Source organism: Plectropomus leopardus, chromosome 9 (assembly GCF_008729295.1).
Source record: "Plectropomus leopardus isolate mb chromosome 9, YSFRI_Pleo_2.0, whole genome shotgun sequence".
In the NCBI taxonomy this organism is placed as follows: domain Eukaryota; kingdom Metazoa; phylum Chordata; class Actinopteri; order Perciformes; family Serranidae; genus Plectropomus; species Plectropomus leopardus.
In genome coordinates this window covers 10,000,467-10,026,211 of record NC_056471.1, presented here as the reverse complement: position 1 = coordinate 10,026,211, position 25,745 = coordinate 10,000,467, and the positions used below count along the sequence as shown (strand labels likewise).

Here is a 25,745-nt window from a genome sequence, read left to right as displayed (position 1 = left end):
AACATCAGTCACTAGAAACAAGGACAAACTAAAAAACAGAAATCCCAAAAACAAAGTCCGCAATATAACAAACCCTCCAGACCATGAAACTATGTCACTTCTAGCCATTGTTTCGACGTTGCTATATCATGACATTTTTTGACTTTTTTCAACATGCTATACTATGACGTCATTTTCAGCCTTCAGCCTTATTGAAAGACATTACTTTTTTTAGAATTTTTATCATATTATACTGACTTTTTGTGACATGCTGTACTATGACTTTTTTTTAAAAAAAATACTCAAGTGAAGTTCCTACAACCAATACAGAACAACATACTTTTCACCACTGCCTTTTAAATACTGTGCATTAAAAGGCCACAACACATCCTCTAATGTTCTGTCTCCAGTTCAGGAATTTCACTTGGAAACATTATGTTAACACATGAGGCAGACAGCCATGTTGCAACCAACATCCTGCACTCCCAGCTGAGTTATAAATAGCTGAATGGACTCGGCCTGGCCCCAGCGGCTACAGCACACTGATCTATACTCCTTACTCTCCTTTAACCTCCCTCACACTAACACACACGCTGCAATCCACCAAATACACACAAATGACAGAGCCTTCCATTTCAGGGATTAATTTATTGTAATGCAAGTTTCTCATCCAAAGCAAAAAGGCATCTGACAGGTCATTTGGTTTCTTCTGTTAATCGATCACAACCTTTTTTTTTTTCTTATTTTCAGTTTTATCTCCAAGGTATGTAATAAAAATGACATTGGAATATTTTTTTCTCATATCAAGATCACCATGAAAAAAAAATTTCGGCCATCGACTGTTAACAGCAATCAAACATAAATCTCTGTCATCTTTAAAAATGCATTCCATTTATTGATTCCACCTGAAGACATACGTTCGCCAAAAACAGCTTTTATGCAAATGAATACATTTCAAGCATCAGCTTCTTAAGAGCGCCCTGTGGCTCATTAACAGCCAGGTTAAGGGGTTAGCCTTGGTGATGGAGGGTAGCACAGCTGAAGATGGGGAGGGTTAAGAATGGTTGGAGATGGTTAACAGGGCAGGCAGGAGTAGTATCTTACAGAGGTATTCGTCATAAAGTGCCAAAGAGCCTCACACTAGATGAGCCTGAGATCCAAGTATATTGTATCTGTGTGCGTGTGCATGTGTGTGCATTTACCTTGGTGTGTGTGCGCATCTGTGCCTGTGATGTATTGGTGTTAAATTACAGTGAAGAGCCTGATATTCAGGTTATGTTTAGAAGCTTAGTTACAAGCTGCTACAGAGTAGCCCCTGGACAGAGTCAGTCAGTCAGTCAGTCAGCGCTGAGGACTTCACATCAAGGTAGAGTAAGTGGCTCCGGACAGAAACTTCCATATGGGATCGAGGCTTTTATTTATAGACGAGCAAAAAGACTTGTAGAGGAAACGGAGGGGTGATTTCAAGGGAGTGCGAGGGTCTGAGGGATATTGAGGGGGAGGGGAGGAGGGTTGATGGGGTTTCGAGGCACTGAAATGGGGGGCAAGGGGGTAATGGGGACAAACGGTTGGGGAGTAGTTATGTGAGCATGTCCCAAAGACAGCAGCAACATAGAGCTGTCCAGCAGGCTGTCAGGCATGTGTCTCCTCTGTCGTCTCTTCTCCTGTCCTCCACCACGTACACTGGAGTGAAAAAAAGGAGAGATAAAGAAGCGCAGGAGAAAAGAAACAGGGTCGACAAGGTGATATAAAGAAGGGGGGTGGGGGGTGGGCAGACAATTTAAAGAAAGCAATTAGGGATTCCTTTCCTGAAATCGCGCGAAAACCAGAGATAATTCACCGTCAAGTCTTCAGCGGTGAGCTCAAGTGTAACTATGGCTGTTCTGATTTTCCTCTAATTACGTTCATCATGGGTGGCACGTCACCATGGTAATGCCATAGCAGCTCAAAGCCATGATCAGACAGCGTTACAGTTGAGTAACATTCGCACTGCTTTGAGGTATCATTAAACCAATGAAATGAGAGCTTTCAGATCTCCACACCTCCATGCTCCAAACGCATTTCCCTTCACATGTACAGCAGCAGCTTTTGCTCCACCTTCGGTCAATACATCTAAATACGTCATGTGAAAGGATAACGTTACCCATATGTGAAGTTTACCATCTGTTCCACACACAATACAAAAACAAGTCAAACGCCACGCCTGAATGAATACATCTCCCCTTCCTTGTTTTTATGATTAATCATTCATGTGGAAGGAAACAGTCGTCCAGCTTTTAACCACCAGCCGCAGTGACTCATGATGACATAGGTGAGTGTTACCACAGTGACCGGCTCCTGGTCACAAGATTAAGTGGAGCTAGCTGATCACTTATCACGCTGGACTCTGATAATGATATGACTGGTTAATAATTGGCCACTATTAAATAATGAATGTCTACAGCGAGATAACTTGAAGCAGCAGAACACTCTCCTTTGATCAAGCAGAGGAGGCTTATCTTGAGTCAGCTACACGAGCATTAACACCTCGCTACTCACTTTAATACATAAAGGTGTTAACTGTGTTCTCTGGAAGCTACGCCGTTCTCTTTGCATATTCATTTTGAATATTTTACCACACCATGTGTGCTTTTTTTGTTTCACAGCTTGCGCTACACTCCATCCCGGATGCTCACTTTGGAGGTGCTACTGCATAGACACACCTTTTTTTATCTTAGGCCTGGCATGACTTTGCAGTTTTTTTTAACATGAATTTGCCTCCTCTACAAGCTGACAGGTGTTGCATGTTTGCTGTCCCAAATGCTGATACAATTCAATCACCAATCAATTATTCAAAAGACAGAAAATGAATGGGCAACTACTTTGATAACTGATAAAACATTTAAGTGTTTTTTTTTAGGAAAAACATTTGCTGGGGCCAGCCTCCCAGCTGTGAAAATTTTGTTCCTGTCCTTGTTTGACATTACAGTGAAGTGAATATCTCACTTCTCTCTCACCCATTCTTCAGAATTGGGACAAATCATGCTCTTCCAAAAAGAGAGAAAAAAAAAATTAAATAACTTATGGACTCATAATTCCGTTTAAGTGGAGAGACATTATTTTTAAAGCATTTGCATTAATGAAATAGATCAGATTTACAAACTATTTTGATCAGCTTTCATTTCTTTAACTTCTAACTTGAAAGCACCCTTGACCCAGACTTTACAACTAACACAATTACAACATGTGTTCAAAATCTAAACCTCAAACTACGCACTGATGACATTGGTGTAAAAATGTACTGTTGCAATCAAATTGGTTTTAAAATATATGTTTTGTGAAAATGTTGTCCCTTTTAAGATCTGTCCCAGATTCTTGTTAGTAATATTGTAATTAGGTGTGTCTCAATCAACGTCCCAACTTTGTAGCCTTTGTAAATCAAAACTAAATAATTCTTTTTTTTTTAAATTAGTACTTCGATAAGTATTAAGAGAACTTTAAGCAACTTGGAAAAACAAAATGGCTATTAACAACTTCTGTGAAATTAATAAATACATAATTTTTTGTCAGCTCCGTCAGACGTCAACTCCATCAGATCTGACATCCAACATGAAAGCTTGGTCCATTATAAGGTTTTATAATCTAGACTTTGTTCTTTTAAATATATTTTACCAGCCTAATTGAAGCACAAAATTAAAAATAATAATAATAATTATTATTATTATTACAAATAAATAAAGGTTTTGTCTCAATCCTTAAGAATGAATGCTCTATGTGTTTGCAATTTCAAGATATATTTCGCTGTAAGAAAATTGCCATGGGTATTTTTTACTACTTTCTTTTGTTTTATAAAGCAAATAAACAATCAATTATTCTAGAAAATAAATGGCAGATTAATTGATAATAAAAATAACAGGAAATTTTCACTGGTCACAGTTTAATACCATTATGGTGTCTCCTGTTTATTCATGTGTCCTTGTAAGCTAGGACAGTGTAACAATGAGCAAAATTAGGCAGTCTAAATATTTATAGAGCCTTTTAACCTTACAAAAAAATGATAAAGCATAAACAGCTATCTATCTATCTATCTATCTATCTATCTATCTATCTATCTATCTATCTAATCTTTTGGCCTGCCAACTTTGGGTAACCCTGCTAAAGGCAGACTGCTACAAACTGCAAGGTGTGACCAGCAGAGGTTTTGAAGACCTGTAGCACCCAAAAATATCCAAAATCCAAAACGTGGCATTATATTGTATAATATAACTTTCATGCAAACAACTACTTGTTCAGATTTTGAGAACACCGTGTAAGGATCCCCTCCGCATAGATAACTTTTAGATTTCTGTTGCACAGTAAAAGACCTCCACCACCTCAGCTCAGATTGTCTTGCTGGAGAAGTATCATATAATGACGAGGACACCGCTAAATGCTACTGTGATAGAAGACAATATATATCATGAATCACTACCTGCTAAAATGTTTTTACTGCATTAAAAAAAAAACAAACATCTCACAACACAGCATGATCAAAACCAAAGTCAGTGTGGTCTAGTCTTTTAGATAACACTGTAATAACTCACACAGCTATTGGTGATCAGCTGTTAGGAAAGCTGCTAACAGACTAGCTAGTGGGCTGTTGAAACGCTCCAGATGCAGCTCTACTTCAAGTTAAAACCAATTCATTCTGAATGAAAACAGTGACACAGTCGGAAAAACATGACAAACAGTGGGCACTTTTTGGTCAAAGGTAAAGTATAAGAGCCTGTTGTACTGTGTCAGTGTCACAGAATGTCTTCATAATGGGACTGCTGATTTTGGCAACCTGACAAAGCCTGGATTCAATAACCTTTTCACAGTTCTTTGGCTTTACTATTCCCAGTCAGCACATGTCCTTCAAGACAACACTTCTCACATCACCAGTGGTCTTCTAACAATTCTGCTCTGACACCGTTATGAATACCATACTCATTTGAATCAATCTCTGGCGTGTCGTATTGCTCACCTGTGTTTTTGGGAGCTTCCCCGTACATAGGCCCAGGAGGGGGTCCCCCCTGCCAACCAAACTGTGGATTTGGTTGTCCAGGGTACCCATAGGGAGGCTGTCCGGGGCCAGGATAAGGACCTCCGGGACCCATTGGTCCGGCAGGGTAGTTAGGGTAAGATGGATTAGGCTGCTCCATGTTCACAGGGTATCCCTGTGGAGGATAACCCTGAGGCGGGTATCCCTGTGGAGGTGGGCCCTGGGCTGGGTAGCCTGGAGCAGTGGGGCCACTGCCGGGGTACGGAGGGGGCTGCTCAAAATTCATCTTTGGTTGAACAATCACCTGAATAACAAGAAAACAGAAGTGACGTGTTAAATAACAACTTCTTTTTTGTTTTAAGTACTCTGCTAAGTAAACACTACAGAAGTGAGAAGTGGAGGATGTGTGTACTTTATATTCACCAATTTCAGGAACAATGTCAAATGTGAAGAATACAAAATAATACAAGTCACTACCAAGTGCCATATGACACATATTAGCGGTTAGTACAACTTGTTTTTCTGCTTCAATGCAGATATAGTTTGTAGAGGACTGGCTAAATATTCTGCATACTTTAAATACCTTCAGGTATATTACAATGATTTAAATATACATTTACATGTGAGTTTAACTTAACTGTACACACTATAACTACACACATTGGTTTTTATTTTACAACTTTAAAAGTTTACACATTTTGAAGTGATTATATATTATAGGAATGAGAATCAATAAGATTTTACTAGTAACAGTGCCATTATTGATTCAGCCTCTCAGTCTGATTTTTGTATTGATTTCCTTATTGATTCCACATCAATTTTCCGTGTGGGAAAAAAAGTGTTCCCAGTGCAAGCACCCAGTGTTATTGCAACTGTTTTATTATTTCTGAGTCTGAACACAGTGAAGATGAAATGACAGAATATTTGACAGGATATTTATATAGTTGTCCTTAGTCATAGGAAAAGTCGGCTAAGTCTGCCAGTGTAGTGCTACTATAGTGGATATAGAGGGCTCTTGGAAAAAGTCATACAACTCAGAAATGTGTTTGCATTTTAACATTCCCAGTTCCCTTGTTTCAAGTCAATGGGTTTTGTTAAAGGGCTTTTGGTGAAAGAAGGTCTGTGGTTAACACAAGATTCAGAGACTTTCATGTTTTATTATACAAAATAAAATTAAATGCCTAACTTGCGAATTTTAAAGCCTTTGTGTGTCTTATAAAAAGGCAAGTTGCTAACAAGTGACGAAAAGAAACTATGGAACATCATCACGCCAAACATGGCTCTACTGCCCCGTTAAGGTAGAGGTTTTTAGTCATGGGATTGTGGTGTTGTTCGCTTATTGCCTAATGTTAGCTTTTTACCTCTGACAATTGCATTTAGGCTTCAAAAATCTTAAAGCGGTGTTCATTTGTGAAGATTATCTTGCTGAACAAAATATACAAGTATCATAAACTTTTCTTTGCAACTGAACATACTTTCTGCAATAATCCAAAATCCAATTTAAAAAATCCCACGGGCTTTTTCAAGTGGCCAGACGGCGGACGCTTACTTCCACATTGGCGTACAAAATCTGTCATCCCTGGAGCACTCTGTTTACCCTCAGTAACAGACTCACTGCTCGTTTAGAAAGCAGCGGTCACTGTTTTGCAACGTGCAACTGTCGGGAAAACATGCTGGCAACAATAAAATAAACTGATAAGCTCAGAGGCATATGACTGAGGGATCAGACAATCTAGAACCGGTTCTTTACTGTAACCGGTTCTCCATTCCCATTTCTAATATAATATACGTTAAAGCTGAAACAACAGTCCATCATCAGTTTGTAGTTATCTTTCTATTTTAGTGAACGTGTGTGTGTGTGTGTGTGTGTGTGCGTGCGTGCACGTGCGTATGTAATTCAGCCTCAAGAGTCACATTAAACAATGAATTCCTCTGGGTCCTGGTATAAGAACAGAACATTTTCAGGCAGGCACAAAAATGATGCAACACTTTCCCAGCACAGAAACGTACAGGGCATATAGCTGCTCCTTAATCCCTCAACTCATCTGCAATTCTATGTCTTTGCAGTCTCACATGGTAAACAACCACAGACACACAGGGAAGACAAGCACAGTGTTTTTTATTTTTTGCTTGTTTGTCTTATGAGTCAATAGTCAGCCACAACCCACATCAGCCCTGCCAGAGATAAGCACCACTTTCTTGCTGTTCACACACAGATTTTTACAAATAGAGGAGTCAGCTTCACAGTGTGCAGGGTGAGGCTAATCAAAATGAACCATGGGAAAGAGAAAGAGAGTGCAGCGACCAAACAGCTCTGTACTGGTTATACTTCACACTTCCATTCTACTGAGTGACACAAACATGTGAAAGGTGACAAGTAAAACAACAGTCACACATTTGTGGTTTCTTTGTGAACAAACATAACACGGGAAATGAAAGATTTTGATACTTTCGCTGATCCCAGAACTGTTGTAATTTGTAGGCTGTTTAAATCAAATGTAAGAGATCAGCTTTGGAGTCTTAAGGTTATTTGTTCCTCTAAAGACGTCCTGAGAAGGAAGTGCATTTCCCACCCTGCAACTAATTGCTTCTGAGAAGACAAATCCGGGTACATCACAACCCTCATGTTTGCCTTCATCACTGGATTTGGTCATGTAGAACAGCCACAACAAAGGACAGTGGGCCAGATGGAAAACTACATCACTGCTCAGCCTCTCCCAGGATTCCTCTGTCACGTTGTATATGTACACTATAAACATCTAAATAGCACTCAAGACTCATTTCTGTTCAGCTTCTTCAGCCACATCCAATCTTTTGCCTATAACAAAGCAATGCAGTAGCTGTACAATGAATTGCGTCACGAGACATATCTCGAATTGGTGGAATAAAAATCAGTTGCCAATGCTTTTTTCTGTACTGGAAAAAACAACAATGCATTTATTGGGTTCAAAGTACAACTGATTTTTATCTATTTGATAACCTAATCTGATAATATCATTAATAACCAGGATCAAGGATGGCCCACGAGTAGTGTTATAAGGTTACATTTAGAGAAGTATTTAACAAATATAAAAAGGTCCTCACATAAAACTAGGCAGAAGGATAAATCTATGCAGAGGAGAGATGCCAATACTTTTTACTAGATGACTGGCGAAAAAAAAAGGACTGTGCCATTGACTTTTGCTCAAAAGGTAGAAAACCTACAACTACCTGATTTCACTGTGCCATGTCAGACTAATAAATGGTGGTGAGTAGGTGTAATAATGTGAAGTTCAACACAATGTTGACTAGCTGGTAACAAATGATCTCGTATTACAGTTAAACTTTAAGCTAAAACATGTTTCTGCAAACATTTAAGGTAAGAGATATGCAACTCAACTTTAGTTTTGCCATTTGATCTCAGTTTTTTCACTGGGCAGGAAGCAGTATGAAACCCACGTCCCGTCCACAAGCTCTCGCTATAACAAATAAACAGGTCTTTAAAATATGTTTCTATATGTATCTAAGCACTGGTTAGGTGGTGGGGGGGGTTTACTACAGTTTATCTACATGTATTACTCACGTTGTTTTGATACAAAGCTGGTTAAAAATCGTGTCCCTTTAATAGGAATTTCTTAATACCATGAGCGTGTATGATTTTCTAGATCCAGGGGAAAACAGAAGAAATACAACTGCTAATGCTGTAGTAATTCACAATTACATCATCAGGAGCAGTAAGCTTCTCTGGTCAGTGCTTTTTTGAAGACAGCTGGACATTTCACTACTTGATTGTGTTCTTAAAGCTGCTGACAGATGGCAAGGCCTCTGTAACTATGGTTACTGTGCTCAGGGAAGAACAGAGTGATCCCTGATGGTTTGTTTTTGTTGTACCTTAAGGCAGCAAGGAGTAGTAAAATAACACAATTATCAGATCTTTCTCATACTCTCTTTGTTAACAGAGAGGCTTTTGATAGCTGTGGGATATTTGTTCTACCTCATAAGTCATTTGTAACTAGAGAGTGTTACATTACTGGCTAAAGGCTGAGAAAGGGCTTCTTTCTAACTGACCTTAACAGTGATCAGTAATCTGACACCAATAAGGATGTCTAAAGCATCAAAGTGCACCTTGTAGGACACATTACCTTTATTGTACCCATATAAATCTGCAACAGTCCTTGGTATCAGATTAAGTTATGATGTGAAGTGATTTACAGGTTTCGCCTCTCCTATGAAGGCTTGCACAGTCGCGTGTGTGTGTTTGCTGTCTGGCTGGATGTTCATTTGCATGTTTGTCATTTGTTTTCCCCTGTTCGACTGTAGGAATAAGTGAGTGAGCTCAGGCAATGTTTCCACAACAATATCATGGTGATAAGATCACAGACACAGACATGGACTGTGCACTGGAGACGTCTCTGAATCCAGTAAAGCCGCCTGACAATGGCATGGCATATATCAACAAAGGAGTAAACAGGTGCAGTCAGTTCACTGACCTATGTTATTATAATGCCGTCAATATACAATGTGTAATAAAAAAAAAAAGCCACTTGACATGTGGAAGTTGTATATCCTTAATCATAACAATACCTCTATAGACTGGGGCAAAGCAAGGTACCTGATCAAGGAAATCTGAACTCTGTAAACCCGGTCAGGGCTGCTAGCATGAGCTTTTGTTAAACCGACATACAGTAAATACCAAACACCATGATCTGATAGGATACTGGGAGAACTTGCATTGTTTAACAAGTTCCCTTTACATAGAGCTTTTAACATAAAATGTATTGTACTGATGAAAATGACCATGTGGTGTCAGCTTTCATTTCATTCAGTTATTGTCACAATACAGGGTTGCACAACTAAAATGCAGCTGAAATCCCTTAATGCTGCCCAAGACAAACAAAAACGTAGTGTATTCCTGTGTTGACACATGTTTTTTTCTCTAAAACCGTGGTCTAAAAAGCAAGATCTAAAGCACAGGTCTATGTTGGCCTATTTTACAATAAGAGCTTCATTTTACTGAGACTGTGCTTTCACAGGCCGTGTTGCACAGCAGCTCTGTAGCCTGGCAGCCTGTGTTTACTTTCCCTGCATCCTATATGAAGACACCCCATTGGACCTAATTAGGAAGAATCAGAACCACAGCTTTCTCACACAAACACACACAAAGGCAAACACAAAGACTGAGCCAAGTCACGACAAACTGATACCAACACAAATACACCATTTACAGTAACCAAAGTCTTTGTTGCAACAAATTAAAGTGACATTTAGCCGCATAACGTCAATTTGAGCTCGGTTATTAAGCTAGTTTGAAATTAGCTTAATATTACCATATTAGCTTGATTATAAGTAGCTTAAAATTAACGTTACCATAGTAGCTAGCGGTCAGCCTGACAGTATATTTTGACGCAAACATTAAATTATATTATGTATATAATGTTTAAGAAATGTTATAAGTTACTAACATAGGCCAAATAGAAGTTGCACCTGCAGGCCACAACCCACACGAGCACTGTTTCCAGCCCCCTAAGTTCATGATGACTTCGCTTATTAAAAAAAACATAAAAGATAACAGTTACGGACGTGTGGACCACCTACCTTTGAATAAATAGTATCCCGTTTTACTGTAAATAAGAGCAATGTATGTGCAGACAGAAACTCCTTCTTTCTTCAGTGTTTGCTATTTTTTTTTACCGCAATGGGCGACCCTCTTGTGTTCAGGAACACAGTGCGTATAGCGTCTGCTGGACGTGACGTCATTTGAAGGGTACGGCACGGGGAGTGCTCGTGGGCAACAAAAGATGTGATTGGCTGCTGGGAAGGTCCGCTGCTCGGAATGGCCAATCACGAGACGGAGCGATGAGAGGTGAGACGTAGGGGAAAAGTGATGACTCCTGATCATCTGACTACAAGGTAAAAGATTAAAAAGGTTTACATCACCGAGTCAGTGACGAAATAAATGAGAGGGGAGAGGATAGTCAAGATGAGTGACTAATAAATGTCAATCATTAAGGCGTGACCTAGTTTTCATGGTATCTGAATTGAATAAGCCTATGGAAATTTACAACATTTACATGTTATCGAAAAACACACGTTTTGTTATGTTAGAATAATTTTAAATTGAATAGAATAATAAATATCAACACACATGTTGGATGTCTTTTATTTAACTACATAACTGTTTGATGCACCTGTTCGGCTAAGGTGCAGTACTGGTTTTCACCCAGCAGGTGTCAGGCTCATCCCAGTCTATTCTTCTCTGAGGTGCAGGTTGTTGCTGATTCTTGCATTGTAATAAACACAGTGAGTTGTTGTGTTATTATGTGGGCTAATATAATTTGCCAGTGTCTTTGTTTTACCTTTCTCTTCGGAAAATGCAATTATCAGCATCATATGCCACTCAGAGAAAGAACCTCCAGTTTAAACTGAGTAAAATCACTTGATGTGATTTAAAGACAATGTACTAAATACACTGTACATTTCATTTGTTTTACTTGTTCTGTGTTTTTTCATCCAAAACACACTGTAAGATTTATCTTAAAAATATATTTTTTTAAATTGGTACAAGTACATTGTAAGTAAAGTTTTTATTTATAGGACAGCTTACAGCAAAGGGCCTGAATGGGCCTGAAACTTTAAACTGATGACATGCTTGACAATTATCTGGGTTTCAAGGTCCCAAAACTATGTATGTGTAGTTGTAAGATGTTGTGTTAGAAGACAAACTGATATGTGACTGAGTCTCCTCAGTTTCTGTTATGACAAGAAAGACCTATGGCCCTGGGGCCTTATAGCACATGTCAGGCAGTGTCAGTGTCTGTGCTCTTTTTAGGTGGGCAGTGACAAATCAGAGTGGAGCACACGTGCACACACATACAAACACATGCATATATGCAGTAGGTATGAGTACATGTACAAATACAGCACACAAAAGACAGACATATTCTATGTATTGTTAGTATATTATATAGATTAACTTGTCAACAAACTATTAACTACAGCTGCAGGTGTGGATCTTCCTATAGGTGACATTTGTAGCTGCCTAGGGTGCCACTCAGAAGAGGGGTGGCAAAATTGCCCAAAAGTTGTTTATTTGTGTTGATTTCTCATTAGCTCTTGTTACTATTGAAACAAGATAATAAAAATAAAAACGACTACTACTACTAATTAAATAATAATAAGAGGAAAGAAGTTGAGGAATTAATTGTATTAATATTATTACTTTTATTATTACTAGTAGTAATAACAACAAGGTTTTTTAAATTTTTATTTAATATTTTATTTTTTTATCATTATCTTTACTACTGCTACTAGTAATAATAATAATAGTAATAATAATAACTAAAACAACAACTATTATTATTATTGTTGTTGTTGTTGTTGTTGTTGTTGTTGTTGTTGGGGTTGGGGAAGCATGCCTAGGGCACCAAATGTGGTAGATCCGTCCCCGTTCAGCTGTCTGATAAACACACGCATGCATATGTACTGCACACTCATACATGGATTGTTAGGGTTGTGAAACATCATCTCAGTTCCTCTATCAGGCATGACTTTACATGAGTCTAGTATGAACATAGTAGCATACCAGCAGCCAGCCAGCTTTACAGCTGCCATTGACAGTGCTTAAAAGGAAGGGGTCTCTCTGTTCTGCAAGGTGATACCAGACCATGTAGCAACATGTGATAAAAGCTTGCAAAATGAGTGTGTACAATAGTAGGCCTGAAACAACAGACCGAGTTGTGGACCGAGGGTACTACCGAAAAACAAGGACCTGACCTTTGACATACACACTAAGCTATATTTACAGCTGGTTCACACTAAGTCATGCATGGAAAACATGTTGGTGAAAGGTACTGTTACTGGTGACACATTAAGCAATCGCCTGGAAGCAGCTGTTAAAAGACTGATCTGAGACTGTCCTGTGAGGCATATCGGGGATTCTACAACAAATAGCAAAGGAATGATAGCCTTTTTTCCCCTTAAATTGTGCCAAATACTTGGCAACAAAGTGTGTTCTCCATTGTCATTCCAAAGTTATTTGTTGTATTTGTGAGTATGGCCAAGGTTTGCTCTCAGTGCAGTGAACGTGTTTCTTGTAATTCTCTACATTTCAAGACCTTCATATAGACCTTTGTTGCAAACCTCGTCCACAGGGGTTATAATGATGTGATGACATGTACTCTACTTGTCTATTAATCTACTGTAATCCAACAAACTGAAATCAAATCTGAGACACATGCTGTTCATAAAGGGCAGCACATCTAGGAACTGAATATCATTTACTAATCAAAAGTCACTCTCTAAAACCGTAGACTTAATTCCTGCAAATAAGTATCTAAGATAATATAATGTTAAGTCTGAGAATGTGTCCATGCATGAGACAAACAGCAAAGCAAAAATGCAGTTCATTTCAGCCCCCGTCCCCACCCTGTCATGATAGATGTGACCACGCAGGCCGTGTGTGTGAGTGTCTGTTTACATCGTCACCCGGGCAATTCAGCCTGAGCCTGTACCAACGGCTTCAGCAGGAGCAGCTGACAAAAATAGAGCCTCGTCAGCCAGCCCAACACTTCCCGACCTTCTTACAGGGAAAGTGGAAGGGGAGCAGGGAGGGAGAAGGGGATGAAAAGGGGGAATAGTTCGTCTATGGAAAAGGGCAATAGAGCAAGAGTTCATTGAAACTCAGACTGAAAGCATGGAGTGGTCAGGGGGGAAGTTGTTTACAGTGGAACATGGTTAATATTTTCCAAAACAACATTTTATGGATGTATGGCATTCAAACCATTGGCTGTTTATCTGAAAGCCATTATGAAGCATTTTATAACAGGAGCAAGCAAAACATTTTGTTACATTTATACACTTTTGGTAACTATTTTGCTTTAGTGTTGTGTGACAGTTGAATAGCACTAAATACTTTTTTTTTCTAAATAATTTGGACAAATTGTACCTCTGAAAATATATGGAATTATATTTTTGCAAGGCTCACAATATAACAATATAAGGGTCTGTAGAATCCAGCATATAAACTATAAAATAAGCCTTTTCGATGGCATGTTTGCAGACAGTTTTGGACCGAGCTCTGTGATGGATACCTTGTCCTGTGAGTTACTGGCAAGCTTATGTGTCACTGTCACATGCTCAGTGATAAAAGTGCCAGCAAGGGTCTCCCACTCTGCTGCAAAATTGTCTGCACATTTAAATTAACTAAAAATGACTGAAGAAAACTTAACATATATATGTGGCGTTTGTGATTTTTGCCACTGTTAACATTCCTCCTCCTGACGCAAATTCAAAAAATGCACAACAGGAATGCACGGCTATTTTTGTCTTGTGTTTGTTTTTTCGTGCAGCATGAAGAGACTACAACTGTACTCTGTTACTGCAGCCTTGTGTTGTACAATGATAATAAATGACACAATATCTATGACAAATACAGATTGGCTGTCATGCTATTGTGCAGATGGATAAGGGATTTTGCATGCATTCATTTGTGAGTTTTTGTCCAAATTCAACAAACTTAAAACCTGTAATCACAATGATATGTGTGCATTTGTATCATCTAAAGCCATGACTTTTTAGGTATGAGACTGTTGATGTGATTTGTCATCACTGGTTTTCCATGGGTCAGACCTATTGATAAAGGTAAAGGAATATATTGTAGATGCGTTGAGTAGTTAGTTCTAACCCAGTGATGGCAGTGTCGGCAGCCAGAATCGGGCCAGTTTATTTTGCCTGATTCTGGGGTTTCATTAATCCCAGAATCCCACCGTCTCAGTCGAGTTGGCCAACCAGACGCAGCCTGACTGATTTCTTCCAGCAAACCAAGTCTGGGTCGATTCTGGGCCTGGTCATTTCTGATAACGGCCTGGTGAAAGCAGTTACAGCAGCTGTAATTGGGCCAGTTTATTTTGCCCGATTCTCATTCATCCTGAGTCTCAACCAAGTTGGGCAACCAGATGCCAAACTTACTTCTTCAGGTGTGCCAAGTTTGGGCCAATGCTGGGCCAGGTCAATTTTTTGATAACAGCCCAGTGATGGCAGTGTTGGCAGCTGTAATTGGGCCATTTTATTTAGCCTGATTCTGGGGTGTCATTCACCTGGAGTCTCAGGCCAGTCAGGCAACCAGATGCAGTCCGACTTATTTCTTGTTGAGTGCTGAGTTTGAGCCGATGCTGGGCCCAAAATCTGATAAAAGCCCTGTAATGACAGCAGAATCTGGCCAGTTTATTTCATCCGATTCTAGGGCGTTGTTTATCCTGCATTTAAGCTGAGCCAGGCAACTAGAAGCAGTCCGACTCATTTTTCTGGCACGCTGAGTTTTGGACGATGCTGGGCCAGGTTGTTTCTGATAACACCCCTGTGATGGTAGTGTCAACAGCCACAATTGGGTCAGGTTTTTTGCTCTGACTTATATCTTCAAGCGTGCCGAGTGCGGGCAGATAATCGGCCAGGTCATTTTGGCTACCTGGGAATTATAGAAATAAAAATAGATTGTATTAGGAATAAAATCAAATGCCTATATATGAATCTATATAAACCTGTAGCATGACATGGCATGGCAGCTCTCACCCCTTATTCTGGTCACTTAAGCTATGTTTGTACATTAGTGGCCACTCCAGAATCCCATAGGATTGGTACATCTGGGGTACCAGTAAATGTACATGTCATTAATAACCCACTCCAAACCGTGTTTCACCAAAAAATATTTGAGAATCATTTTCAGTTTCATATCTCCCTCTCTGCCAGACAGGAAATCCCTCAAAACTACATAGCAAGAGCATGTGCTGTTTTTTTAGAGTCACCTGTCCTTATTCTCACGTGCAGCCTAGTGCAAACATACACACAAACTTGTTCAAACAGTACATGCAGGTCAGGCTGCACGTTTTACAAGAAGCCAAGTGATGAAGTATTACTCTGACTTTGGCAAAAAGTTATCTTATCAGTATACGCTTCAGTGCATTTGGGTCCAGTATTTGCTGTAGGGCGCACTAACACTATGGCACACAGGAAGCAGCATGCTCTTAGAAGAATTGTGATGAGCCAAATACTGAGCACAGGCTTAAACCTGTGATGAGTCTCATCTTACATAAAATAATGTAAGTCAGAGCCTCCTGGCCAAAAGGCAGTAGTTAACTTTGATGCAATACAAAGTAATTAACGGTCACACCTGCAAGACCATGGGACTAGACCAGCTGAGCAGACTGACCCACATCATAAACTTACACATGATGCCATACAGAGAGGACTGCTTTTCTGTTCTAACTTTAAAGATATACTAAAACATCAGCAATTGTGTTAAAAATCAAAGTTTTGGGGTCATCATTGCTGAAACAAATATTTCTGCTATTTGTGCCTCAGAATGACTCATACATTATTAATAAATTCACCATTGCATATCTGAGAGAACTGCCTGGTGAAAAACTAGCAGGTGTCACAGCCCACCCCCACATTGCAGAGAGGTTTCAATATGTCTAGCCTTGAGCTGCAGCTGACCTCATTCCTTAAAATCAGACCTACTCCTACAGTCAGCTTCCCTAATCTACGGCTCAGAGTCTGGAACAGGCAGACATACCTAGCCCTGACCCTGGTGACAGAGGCTGAATACACAGTGTACATGGGTCTGAGGAGCCTTCAGCCTTTCAGCCTTGCTAATGATACACATTCTGTTGTTCAAAATATTACAAAATTACCATAAAACTTTTGCTTTTAATACACTTCTGCATTTTATTGGTTAAGTATCAACAGAGGTATATGTACTAAGAAATATATCAGACTGTTTAATATTCCATCTTGGGCAACATAAAGTATGCTTATGTTTGACCTAAACGCTAATAACTAAAGCTTCAATTCGACCCAGATAGGCCAAGTGTTTCTGCCTGTGTGAGGGGAGTTCACTCCACCACTGCTCTAAAACATACCACTCCATCCATGAGACAGTTACGCAACTCCCTAAGATGTAGGTTTCTGTGGCCACATGATTTTCCGTTACACAAGGTGCTACAGAAAGGCTCTTAAGGAAATATAGCTCCTCCTCTTTATACTGTACACTAGGCACACATTAACAGACCACAGATTTTCCATACAGGGCATACGGCCCTTATGAAACACAAGCATTGAGCTTCAAGGGCCAAATTGTCATGACTTGAAACACTGAATGAAAAAATATAAATGCAAAACCTAAAAATAAAACTCCTAAATATTATGAAAATATTTATAATAATAAGGCAGTAACTTGACTGAAGGAGGCCTTTTTCCCTGCTATACACTGTGTTTTCTGTGTGTGTAATATAGAATGAATGCTCTTCACGAAGGCATGCAGCTCTATGAGGTAAGAAATTTACATACAGCGATGGTTTTAATACACTTAACATAATAGATGCAAAAACAACAATGTCCTAAACATTGCTATTAATAGAATGTAATATATATTTAATGAAAAAAACCACACACACAGTTGCTGACATTTTGAATTGCCTTTATTTGAAATTATTCACATTTCAGTTCTCCCTCCATACAAAATAGCATAGGAGCTGATTTTCAGTAGGCCCTGACCCCCAGTATTAGGAGACACTTGTTAGCCATCCATTTTGGGGGAGAAATACAACAAAACAACTGATGCCTGCAGTGAAAAACTCTACATGTCTTAATGTAATCATCTTATATTCCCCAACTTAAAAAATAGGCTACATTGTACAATGTTATTTACAAAAGATTAAAAAAAGTGAAATCAAAATGGATTTTTTCAATCCTGCTGCAGCTCCAAAGTGAGTGAGCAACCAAACAACCCATTAAATCCCATTTCTTTACTTAACAGACTTTTTAGGGTCATAAACACCCTAAAGTTTTCCAACTTTATCCCCAATTCTTTTTGGTTCCTCACAAAGCTTTTATTTTTTTTTTAAAAAAAGGTGAAAAAAAGCTTTATATGTAATACATTACAGTCATTAAAGACCTTGGAGGTGTTTGAACTAATAACTCTCCACAGGAGGTAATACTGGAGCTCAGATGTCCATCTCAAATTGGTTTTCATCTGTTGAAAATGGAGAGAACAAACAGTTAGGATTAAAAGGCGAGGTATTTGACAATCAGCTGGCAGTTAACATTTGTGTTTGCACCCAAAGTACGACCACACCTTAACGGCTGACAGAGAAGACGGCAAAGTGCAGAGCTTATCAATGCATTTTGTAACTGGCAAGAGAAAAACAATGACATTTAACTAAATGGATGTAGCTCAAAAATCCAGACCACATGACACATCCTGTGTGTTTACCAACCAAGATAAGGGGGGCAGAGATATAATGGGGTCAACAATAATCCTTGTGGTCTTTAGTTTGACAGGAGGGATTGAGAGGGACAAATTGACAGATTGATATATTTCACTCTATGATACATAGCTGTCTAAAGTTGCCCATGAGCCCAAATCTTTGGTTAGGCTGTCATGAATCATTGCAGAAATTGGGTCTTTTATCAACAAGCTATTGTATCCTCTGGTGAGGGCTATCAGAAACACAGAAAATTCAGTAAATCCATTTGCTAAAAGAGCTGTTACCTTTCTTAACCTTGGAGCAACAAATTAACAGCTGACAACATGAACCTAAAGCACAGAGAAAGCCTATCTATACAGTATGATATACATTGAGTAAGAAGCCCCTGGCCTAGTTTTAAACGCCTGGTTATACTCAGGCACAGCCCCTGAAAGACTAAACTAGCACATGCTGATAATGACTGAGCAATCCTATCCCACTACTCAACCCAGCACAACTGCTGTGCTGCAAAAATGTACGCACAGCACTGCAGGAACACATGCAGCGCTTATCTGCTGTATTAGCACATGCTGCGTACTCATGGCAATGTAAAATGATGACTTGTGGGGGAAACGAAAGGGATGCAAGTGCATAAAAATTCCACATTAAGCTGGAAAAGCACGTGAGGAAATTGATATGTGAAGTTCTTCTTATTAGCCAAGACTCCAAAATTGTGCACTGTGGGAGATATTTTGATTTTTTTAAAACCACGAAAAGCATGAAAAGTGTATGGAAATGGACGTATGTGAGCGCACACATGAACTTGGAAATGTGCATTTATCAGTAAAGTTCACTCTATAAAACTAGTCAAGCTAGTTGTTTGTTTACCTGCAATGTCCTTCTCTTCCTCCTCAGCCTCCTCTTTGAGATCCTGCAGTTTCCCCATAGAGTGTGTAGCAGGTACTGTTACCCCTGGGATCTGGGGCAGACAGCATGGGGGGGTCCGGGCAAGAGGGGAGTTTCGGCAATCCAACAAAAATTTCCTGTCATAGATGATGCGGGTACCTGTGTTCAAGATAGAGAAAAGAAAGTCTGGTGTTTGACCTACAGTAAACATAAAATCTCACTTCCTGGGAGTGAAGGGGGGGGGGGGGTTGGGGGGGGGGGGGGGGTTCTGTGTGTGTGCAGAGGGGAGGGCTGAAGTCTGCCACTGCAGTGAGTTCTAGGAAATCAGAGCACAAAACATTCTCCCTTTGAAGCAAGAGGCCCTGAGATTAAAGCCACATGTTTTTTCTTTGACGGGGTGAAATCTTTATATAGTTCACTGCAGAAATTACATGCTTAGGTGTGTATCAAAGAACAGCTTTCTTCAAGTTTTGTCACAGTGGTGACATAACTGAAGATCCACACAAATCGTGCAGCATGCCACATCTTTTCAGCGTGTCTTGGACTTGGGCCATCTCTCCAAGCGAAAACAGTGTCATAAATGACGTGTTGTGAGAAGTTTGACCAGGACATGACTGAGTCAAGGAGTGTTCTGCTGCATCTTTGCTGGAGTTTGTACAGTATCTGCTCAGCTTCCCCACAAGGAAAAACATGTTATGTAATAACTGAATGGTGAGCAGTTCATCCTGGACAAAGGGAAGTAAAGCAGAGGGGGAAGAGAGAGAGAATTGGGGCGAGGAAAGGGGGCTGGAATGCAAGCCATAGCGCAACAACTGCATTGCAAGGCAACACTGGCACACAGAGCAGTTATGTAAAAAAGGGGGCCAGTCCTGCAACACATGGCATGCCCCCATCGGTGAAATGTGTTGCACACAAAGTGGAAAACAAATCAGTTTTTGTTGCAACTTCCTATGCTGCATTTACTGGTGCAGTCAACTTTGCATAAATTTAAAAATAAAAATAAAAACACTGCTCACTCTGCACATGCATTAGACATTGCCTTTCCTTCCTCCTCCTCCTCTTAACTTGTACAGAATGTTCCCTACTGTTCCTGAAATGCAAAGCAAAGAGCGGCGGGGATAGGACGGCCTCCAACTCCTCCACCAGGCAGAGGCCAATCACTGTTCTGGCAGCTGTACACACACACCCTTTAAATTACAAGTCACGGGTTAGACAGCTCTTGTTGTCTTTAGAAGTCAGTGTTTTCAACGCAGCAACAAGTGACAGTTTGTTAAGACCTCACTGTGTGTGTTACGCTTTTGTTTGTCATGTTTATGTCAATATTCATGTCTCTTGTAAGTCAAAGTTACTATTATTGTTCTGATGTCAGCAATGAAAATATATACTTGTTTGATACTATGTGGTATTCATTTGACAGCAGTTAGTGATGGATTAAGCATATGAAAGTCATAATTAGGAAAATGTACAAATATCATGCCAAAAAAATGACTTTGGCAGAAGTTAAAGTCACCTATTAGAATATTAGAAAGTCATGCAGTGTGTGATATTGAATGTACTTAAGTATCAAAAGTAATTCAATGATAAAGAAATGCACTTAAGTATTATACATTTCATCATAACATAAACCATATAAAATTTGAGTGTGCATTACACTTAAAAAATTAGGAGTTTTAAGGATTTTAAGAATAAAATCTGTTTTATCTTCCCATCATGTCATTTTCTTTGTCCTTCAACACCATTGTCCCTTGCTTCCCTATTTTGTAGTTACTTACTAAAATGTTAAGGGGAAATGTAGCGGCGTAAAATATAAATTGTTATTTAGGGAAATGTAGAGAATTATAAGTGAAAGTTGACAGGAATATAAAATTAACTTAATAAAGTAAAGTACAGACACTCCAAAAAAGTATCTAAGTACTGCAACACTATTATTATTTTGAAACATTACATCAGTAATTGTAATTGTTTGGTGTAGCAACACATGGCTATTAAGACCTCACTGTGTTATGCATTGGTATGCCAGTGTTCAAGTCTCATGCAACTCTAAGTTGCTACTATTGTACTCTGAAACATAATATTTTGGAAAAAAAATACAGTCTGACTCAAGAATACTTATGTACAAGTATAACATATAAAAGTACGTCTTAAGTGCATTGTTTGGTTCACTTTACCAAAGTCAACAGACGACAGCAAATTTGAGAGACAACGGGTGCGATTACCAAACTTGTTGACAACAAGAGAGCTGCAGCCATCCGTCAGTGTACAGAAACTAAGCAATAAGGCATCTATCCAACTTTACGCTATTTCGGATTTTAATTACTTGTTACATTTTCCCATTGATAAATTTTATCATGTTTGGGTGAGCTAAATATTTTAAAAACTGTATTTTATCGGCAGATTTAAGCATGTTTGTATTGTTTGCAGCTTCTCGCGAGAGCGCATCACTTAACTGTGAGCTTTTGAGCGTACGCACAAACCGTCGAGTTACAGCTACTAAAGTTAGCTAACTTTCTCTCGAAAGTTCCGTAGCGTAAACGCTTTTCAGAAAACAAAAGTAGACAAAGTATGACACTTCAAAAAAAAAAGCGTCGCAATCCACAGTTTTTACCTCCAGGCGTGGTGGAGAAGAGGGTCCCCCCGGGTGTCTGGCTGTAACAGTCTGGTAGCTGGGACCAGTCCTTCAGGGTGAGCACCCTGGTCGGGATGGGGCAGCTTTTAACTTCATTTTTGCCAGTCGACATGCTAGCTTCTGCGTGGCTGCTGCAGGCGGAGCGGGACAGGTGTTTCTAAAGGTCCTCGAACTCGATATATATGGCTCGCGCACAACCTTGCACAAAGATAGACGACTTCAAAGTTGTTAGTATTTTACAACTAACGGTTGCAAATGTAAAAGTTGAGCAACTTTAACTGAGAAGTCAGTCCAGCTCAGAGTTTGGGGCCCGGTGGTGTCCGTCGCTACAAGCAGCTACCAAACGCTACCATGTGCTGTATTTGTAGCACCCACAGCTGCAGCAGCCACTCGTGATGTTTTTGAGCAACAGCTATTTGAGACACGTGGGACAGAGGCTGTGTGGTGCGCACGTTTTCTTGTAAAATACAGTTCGTGGGGGCGGTGTTAACATTATGTTAAAACAGAACAAAAACTGTTGTCAGACTATTTGTCAGATAGTATGAAAACACACTTTTTCAAGATTAAACTCGTAGTTATGTTGTTTTACTCTTCACGAGAAAATAAACGGTTAAAAAGTAGTAGTTAAAAAGTTACCAACCACCTCGTGTGATATTCACACTCGTAAAGCAGATATCCCTCAGGAAAGCTTCTCTTCAGTCTTCTCTGGTGGTCAAAACAAGCACAACTCCACCTCGTCTTTGTTTCTCACTCGACAACACTGCCTCCCACTGGCGTTTTAATGCAGGTGGCAGAGTGTGCACGTATTTTTAAAGACCCACGTAGCTGATGACTTCAACAGCAGTCAATTAATAAGGGCTTTCATGACATTTCCTGTAGGCTATTCTCTGTTATGTGTTTCGTTTATTTATAACATAGCCTATTCATACCTATAGTATTTTTTTGTTTATTACTTGATTCATATTTGCACTATGTAGGCCTATTACTGTGCGTTTAACCTTATTCTGATGTTATTACCCTTACCCCATCTATAAGTTGTTTTTTTTGTTTGTTTTTGACAAAGATATTTGAGAAACTATTAAAAAACTAATAGCGATTTTCTATTTGTTTCGTAGGCCACTCGGTTTCTACACAGTGGACACAAAATGAGGACAACAAGACGAGGTGACAGAATTTGTTAATAATTTCATTTACTTTTACTTCCACTTAGAAGCATTAACAATGGAAAGCGAGACCGAATATGGTGGGGGGGAGAAAAGTGTCAACAAACGTGATAAAAAAAAATGCAATATTTCATTTTACACGATAAAATCAAAACTACTTTGTAAATTCAATTTACACTTTCAGTTCCTGTGCTGTTTCCTGTGAGTAAAATACTCCTATTTCCCAACCACTTGGTGGCGTCATCGACAAAGATACACTGGAGCCACTTTTCTCTTTTTTTTTTTTAACTGTGTGTGTGTGTGTGTGTGTGTGTGTGTGTGTGTGTGTGTGTGTGTGTGTGTGTGTGTGTGTGGTTGCGCGCGCGCGCGCGCGCGCATAAAATATAGCCGAAGCTGTAGTTTAATTTCTTTTTAAGAAATTGGGGGATTTAACCAATTAATTGTTATTTATGAATTATTAATTCATTTGACTTCAACCAATCCCCATGAAAATCACTGGAGACATCTGGACTAGTGTTATGAACATGCCTATCAAAAATCACCCCAATCTGCCACATGGTGGTGCTGTAATGAAGGCCATTTTTGAAAAAGCCATGCGGCCCGTCACACCATAAACCCAGTTGATGTGAAATCGGTCGTACAGGTGCAGCTCAGTCTGAGTGTACTCTACAAAAATGCCCTGAATTGCTCAAGGTCCGCTTACTGGATTTCCCGCGGTTTTGAATTGTTTGGAAAAGTTTTAAATGAATAGAACTTTGAGTTGATCTACACAAACGTGGTTTACAGTATCTTTGGATGAATATACGAATATACTATGAATAACTTTCTGTTATCAATGAGCAAGATTGGTCAAAAAAATTTGGCTGCAATCAACAGTTAAATATCTGGGGGGTCCATGAAGATGACCATGACTCATAAACAATTTTTCCAATTAATCAGTCTTTGATATTTAGATATGTTTATGACTTGGAAGGGGGGGGGGCTAAGAAACCATATTGAGCCTCGGGATAAAGTGAAGTTTTACCTTGACATTTCTCATCTGGAGACAACAGGTTCTTTTGATAAATATTATCTTTCTTAAAAATAAAATCAATAGGCATACCTGCATTTGCCGCTTGTGGCTATATTCACGTTTATATTTGCACCACAAATATTTATACTATTATTACTTTACATTGTAACTGACAGAGAGCAATTCCCTCAGGATAAAGTCAAGTTTTACCTTAACTTCTCTCATTTGAGGACAACAGGTTTTCTTTTGATAAATATTATCTTTCTTAAAAATAAAATCAATAGGCAAACCTGAGTTTGCCGCTTGTGGCTATATTCACTTTATTTATTTGCACGACTAATATTTGTACTATTATAACTTTACATTGTAACTGACAGAGAGCAATTCCCTCGGGATAAAGTAAAGTTTTACCGTAACTTCTCTCATTTGAGGACAACAGGTTTTCTTTTGATTAACAGTCAGTCAGTCATTTTCTGTAACTGCTTGTCCAGCTGTCATTGGGCGGAAGGCGGGGTACACCCTGGACAGTTCGCCAGACCATCGCAGGGCCGACACATATAGACAGACAACCTTACACGCACCATACACAGTCACACCTAAGGGCAATTTAGAGTCACCAAATAACCTGAGCTGCATCCCCGTTCCAACTGGGATTCGAACCAGGGACCCTCTCGCTGTGAGGCAACACTGCTAACCACCTACCTGGGCCTACCTGCATTTGCTAAATTTAAAATACATTTGTCTTATTTCATTCAGTGACCTTATGCACATACACAAATGTGATGGAGAGACTTGAAACCTCCAGTGCACACACAATGAGGATTTCTGGACGAGATATCTGTTTGTTCAGTAGCAGTGGAAGTGTATGTATGTATATATATATATATATATATATATATATATATATATATAATATATTATATATATATATATACACACACACACACACACACACATATTTGTGTGTGTATGTATATGTATGTATATATATCTGTCATTCCAATCATAGCCTACTTGTACTTGAATAAATGCATGTACTTACATTCCACCACTTTTCAAATACCTTTTTCAACTTGAATTATAATTTGTAAAGTATTCTGGACTTTACAAATTATAAAGTAAAGTATTCTGGACTCGAAACTAATCACGAGCAATTGCTGATATTGTCTTTAACAAAAAACACAGTGTTTAAGGGTAAATAAGGCGCCAGAGGGCATTTTAAAAAGCATTTAAACAGGGCTTAAAATAAATTCTATGGGAAGGATCCCCTGGACCCCCAGGCGAATCCCCCAATGTATCACCCCTGCCAGGTAGATGACACTTTTGAAATGGAAAACATTCAGATTTGGAGTTTGTTTACATAAAAGAAAAGGAGCACATGTAAATGAAACGAAAATTTTACTATGTAACTTTATTTTATTGTATTTAGAGCAAACAGAAAAAACATGAGACACGAGGTACTTTTTTTCATTTGAAACGTGGCTGGAGGCGCTACTTAAGAGCACTATATGCCTAAAATGTATAAAATGTTTATCCTCAGGGGCAGCCATCTGCTGTGTACAGTCTTTGAACAACCCCCACACAAACACAAACACATCTAAGTAAAATATTGAATTACCTGAACAGACAATCAAAGAAAACGAACCATACACGGACTAACTCGACATACTTTCCCCGTTTTCTCATTTTATTTTAAAATAGAATAACGCTGATTATTATTCTGTTTTTATTTTATAATCTTTACGTTTTTGGTTTTAAAACAGAAAAATAAAATAACCGCGCTGTTAATTTGTTCGTTGGATTTTGAAACGGAATAATCAGAGGACGAACCATACGC

At 39.1% G+C, this 25,745-nt stretch overlaps 2 protein-coding genes across 2 annotated transcripts; both read right to left on the bottom strand.

The window, feature by feature from the left end:
• Positions 1-616: 616 nt before the first annotated feature.
• Positions 617-10,697, bottom strand: zgc:165573 (cysteine-rich and transmembrane domain-containing protein 1). Its single transcript, XM_042493219.1, has 3 exons — positions 10,556-10,697; positions 4,964-5,285; positions 617-1,662 (listed from the first exon to the last, which is right to left on the bottom strand). Exons 2-3 carry the CDS (start codon positions 5,265-5,267, stop codon positions 1,559-1,561), a joined length of 408 nt encoding a protein of 135 aa, XP_042349153.1. The 5' UTR covers positions 5,268-5,285; positions 10,556-10,697; the 3' UTR covers positions 617-1,558.
• Positions 10,698-17,415: 6,718 nt separating this feature from the next.
• Positions 17,416-22,109, bottom strand: eif4ebp3l (eukaryotic translation initiation factor 4E binding protein 3, like). Its single transcript, XM_042493763.1, has 3 exons — positions 21,713-22,109; positions 19,090-19,266; positions 17,416-17,987 (listed from the first exon to the last, which is right to left on the bottom strand). The coding sequence occupies exons 1-3, from the start codon at positions 21,843-21,845 to the stop codon at positions 17,959-17,961; spliced, it is 339 nt and encodes a 112-aa protein (XP_042349697.1). The 5' UTR covers positions 21,846-22,109; the 3' UTR covers positions 17,416-17,958.
• Positions 22,110-25,745: the final 3,636 nt, after the last annotated feature.

Coding starts and splice junctions, on each gene's coding strand:
- eif4ebp3l (XM_042493763.1), bottom strand. CDS start 21,845: ATGTCGACTGGCAAAAATGAAGTTAAAAGCTGCCCCATCCCGACCAGG. Junction 19,267..21,712: donor CTTCTCCACCACGCCTGGAG/GTAAAAACTGTG, acceptor TCTTGAACACAG/GTACCCGCATCATCTATGAC. Junction 17,988..19,089: donor GGAAGAGAAGGACATTGCAG/GTAAACAAACAA, acceptor CATTTTCAACAG/ATGAAAACCAATTTGAGATG.
- zgc:165573 (XM_042493219.1), bottom strand. CDS start 5,267: ATGAATTTTGAGCAGCCCCCTCCGTACCCCGGCAGTGGCCCCACTGCT. Junction 1,663..4,963: donor GGAAGCTCCCAAAAACACAG/GTGAGCAATACG, acceptor TTTTCACTCCAG/TGTACGTGGTGGAGGACAGG.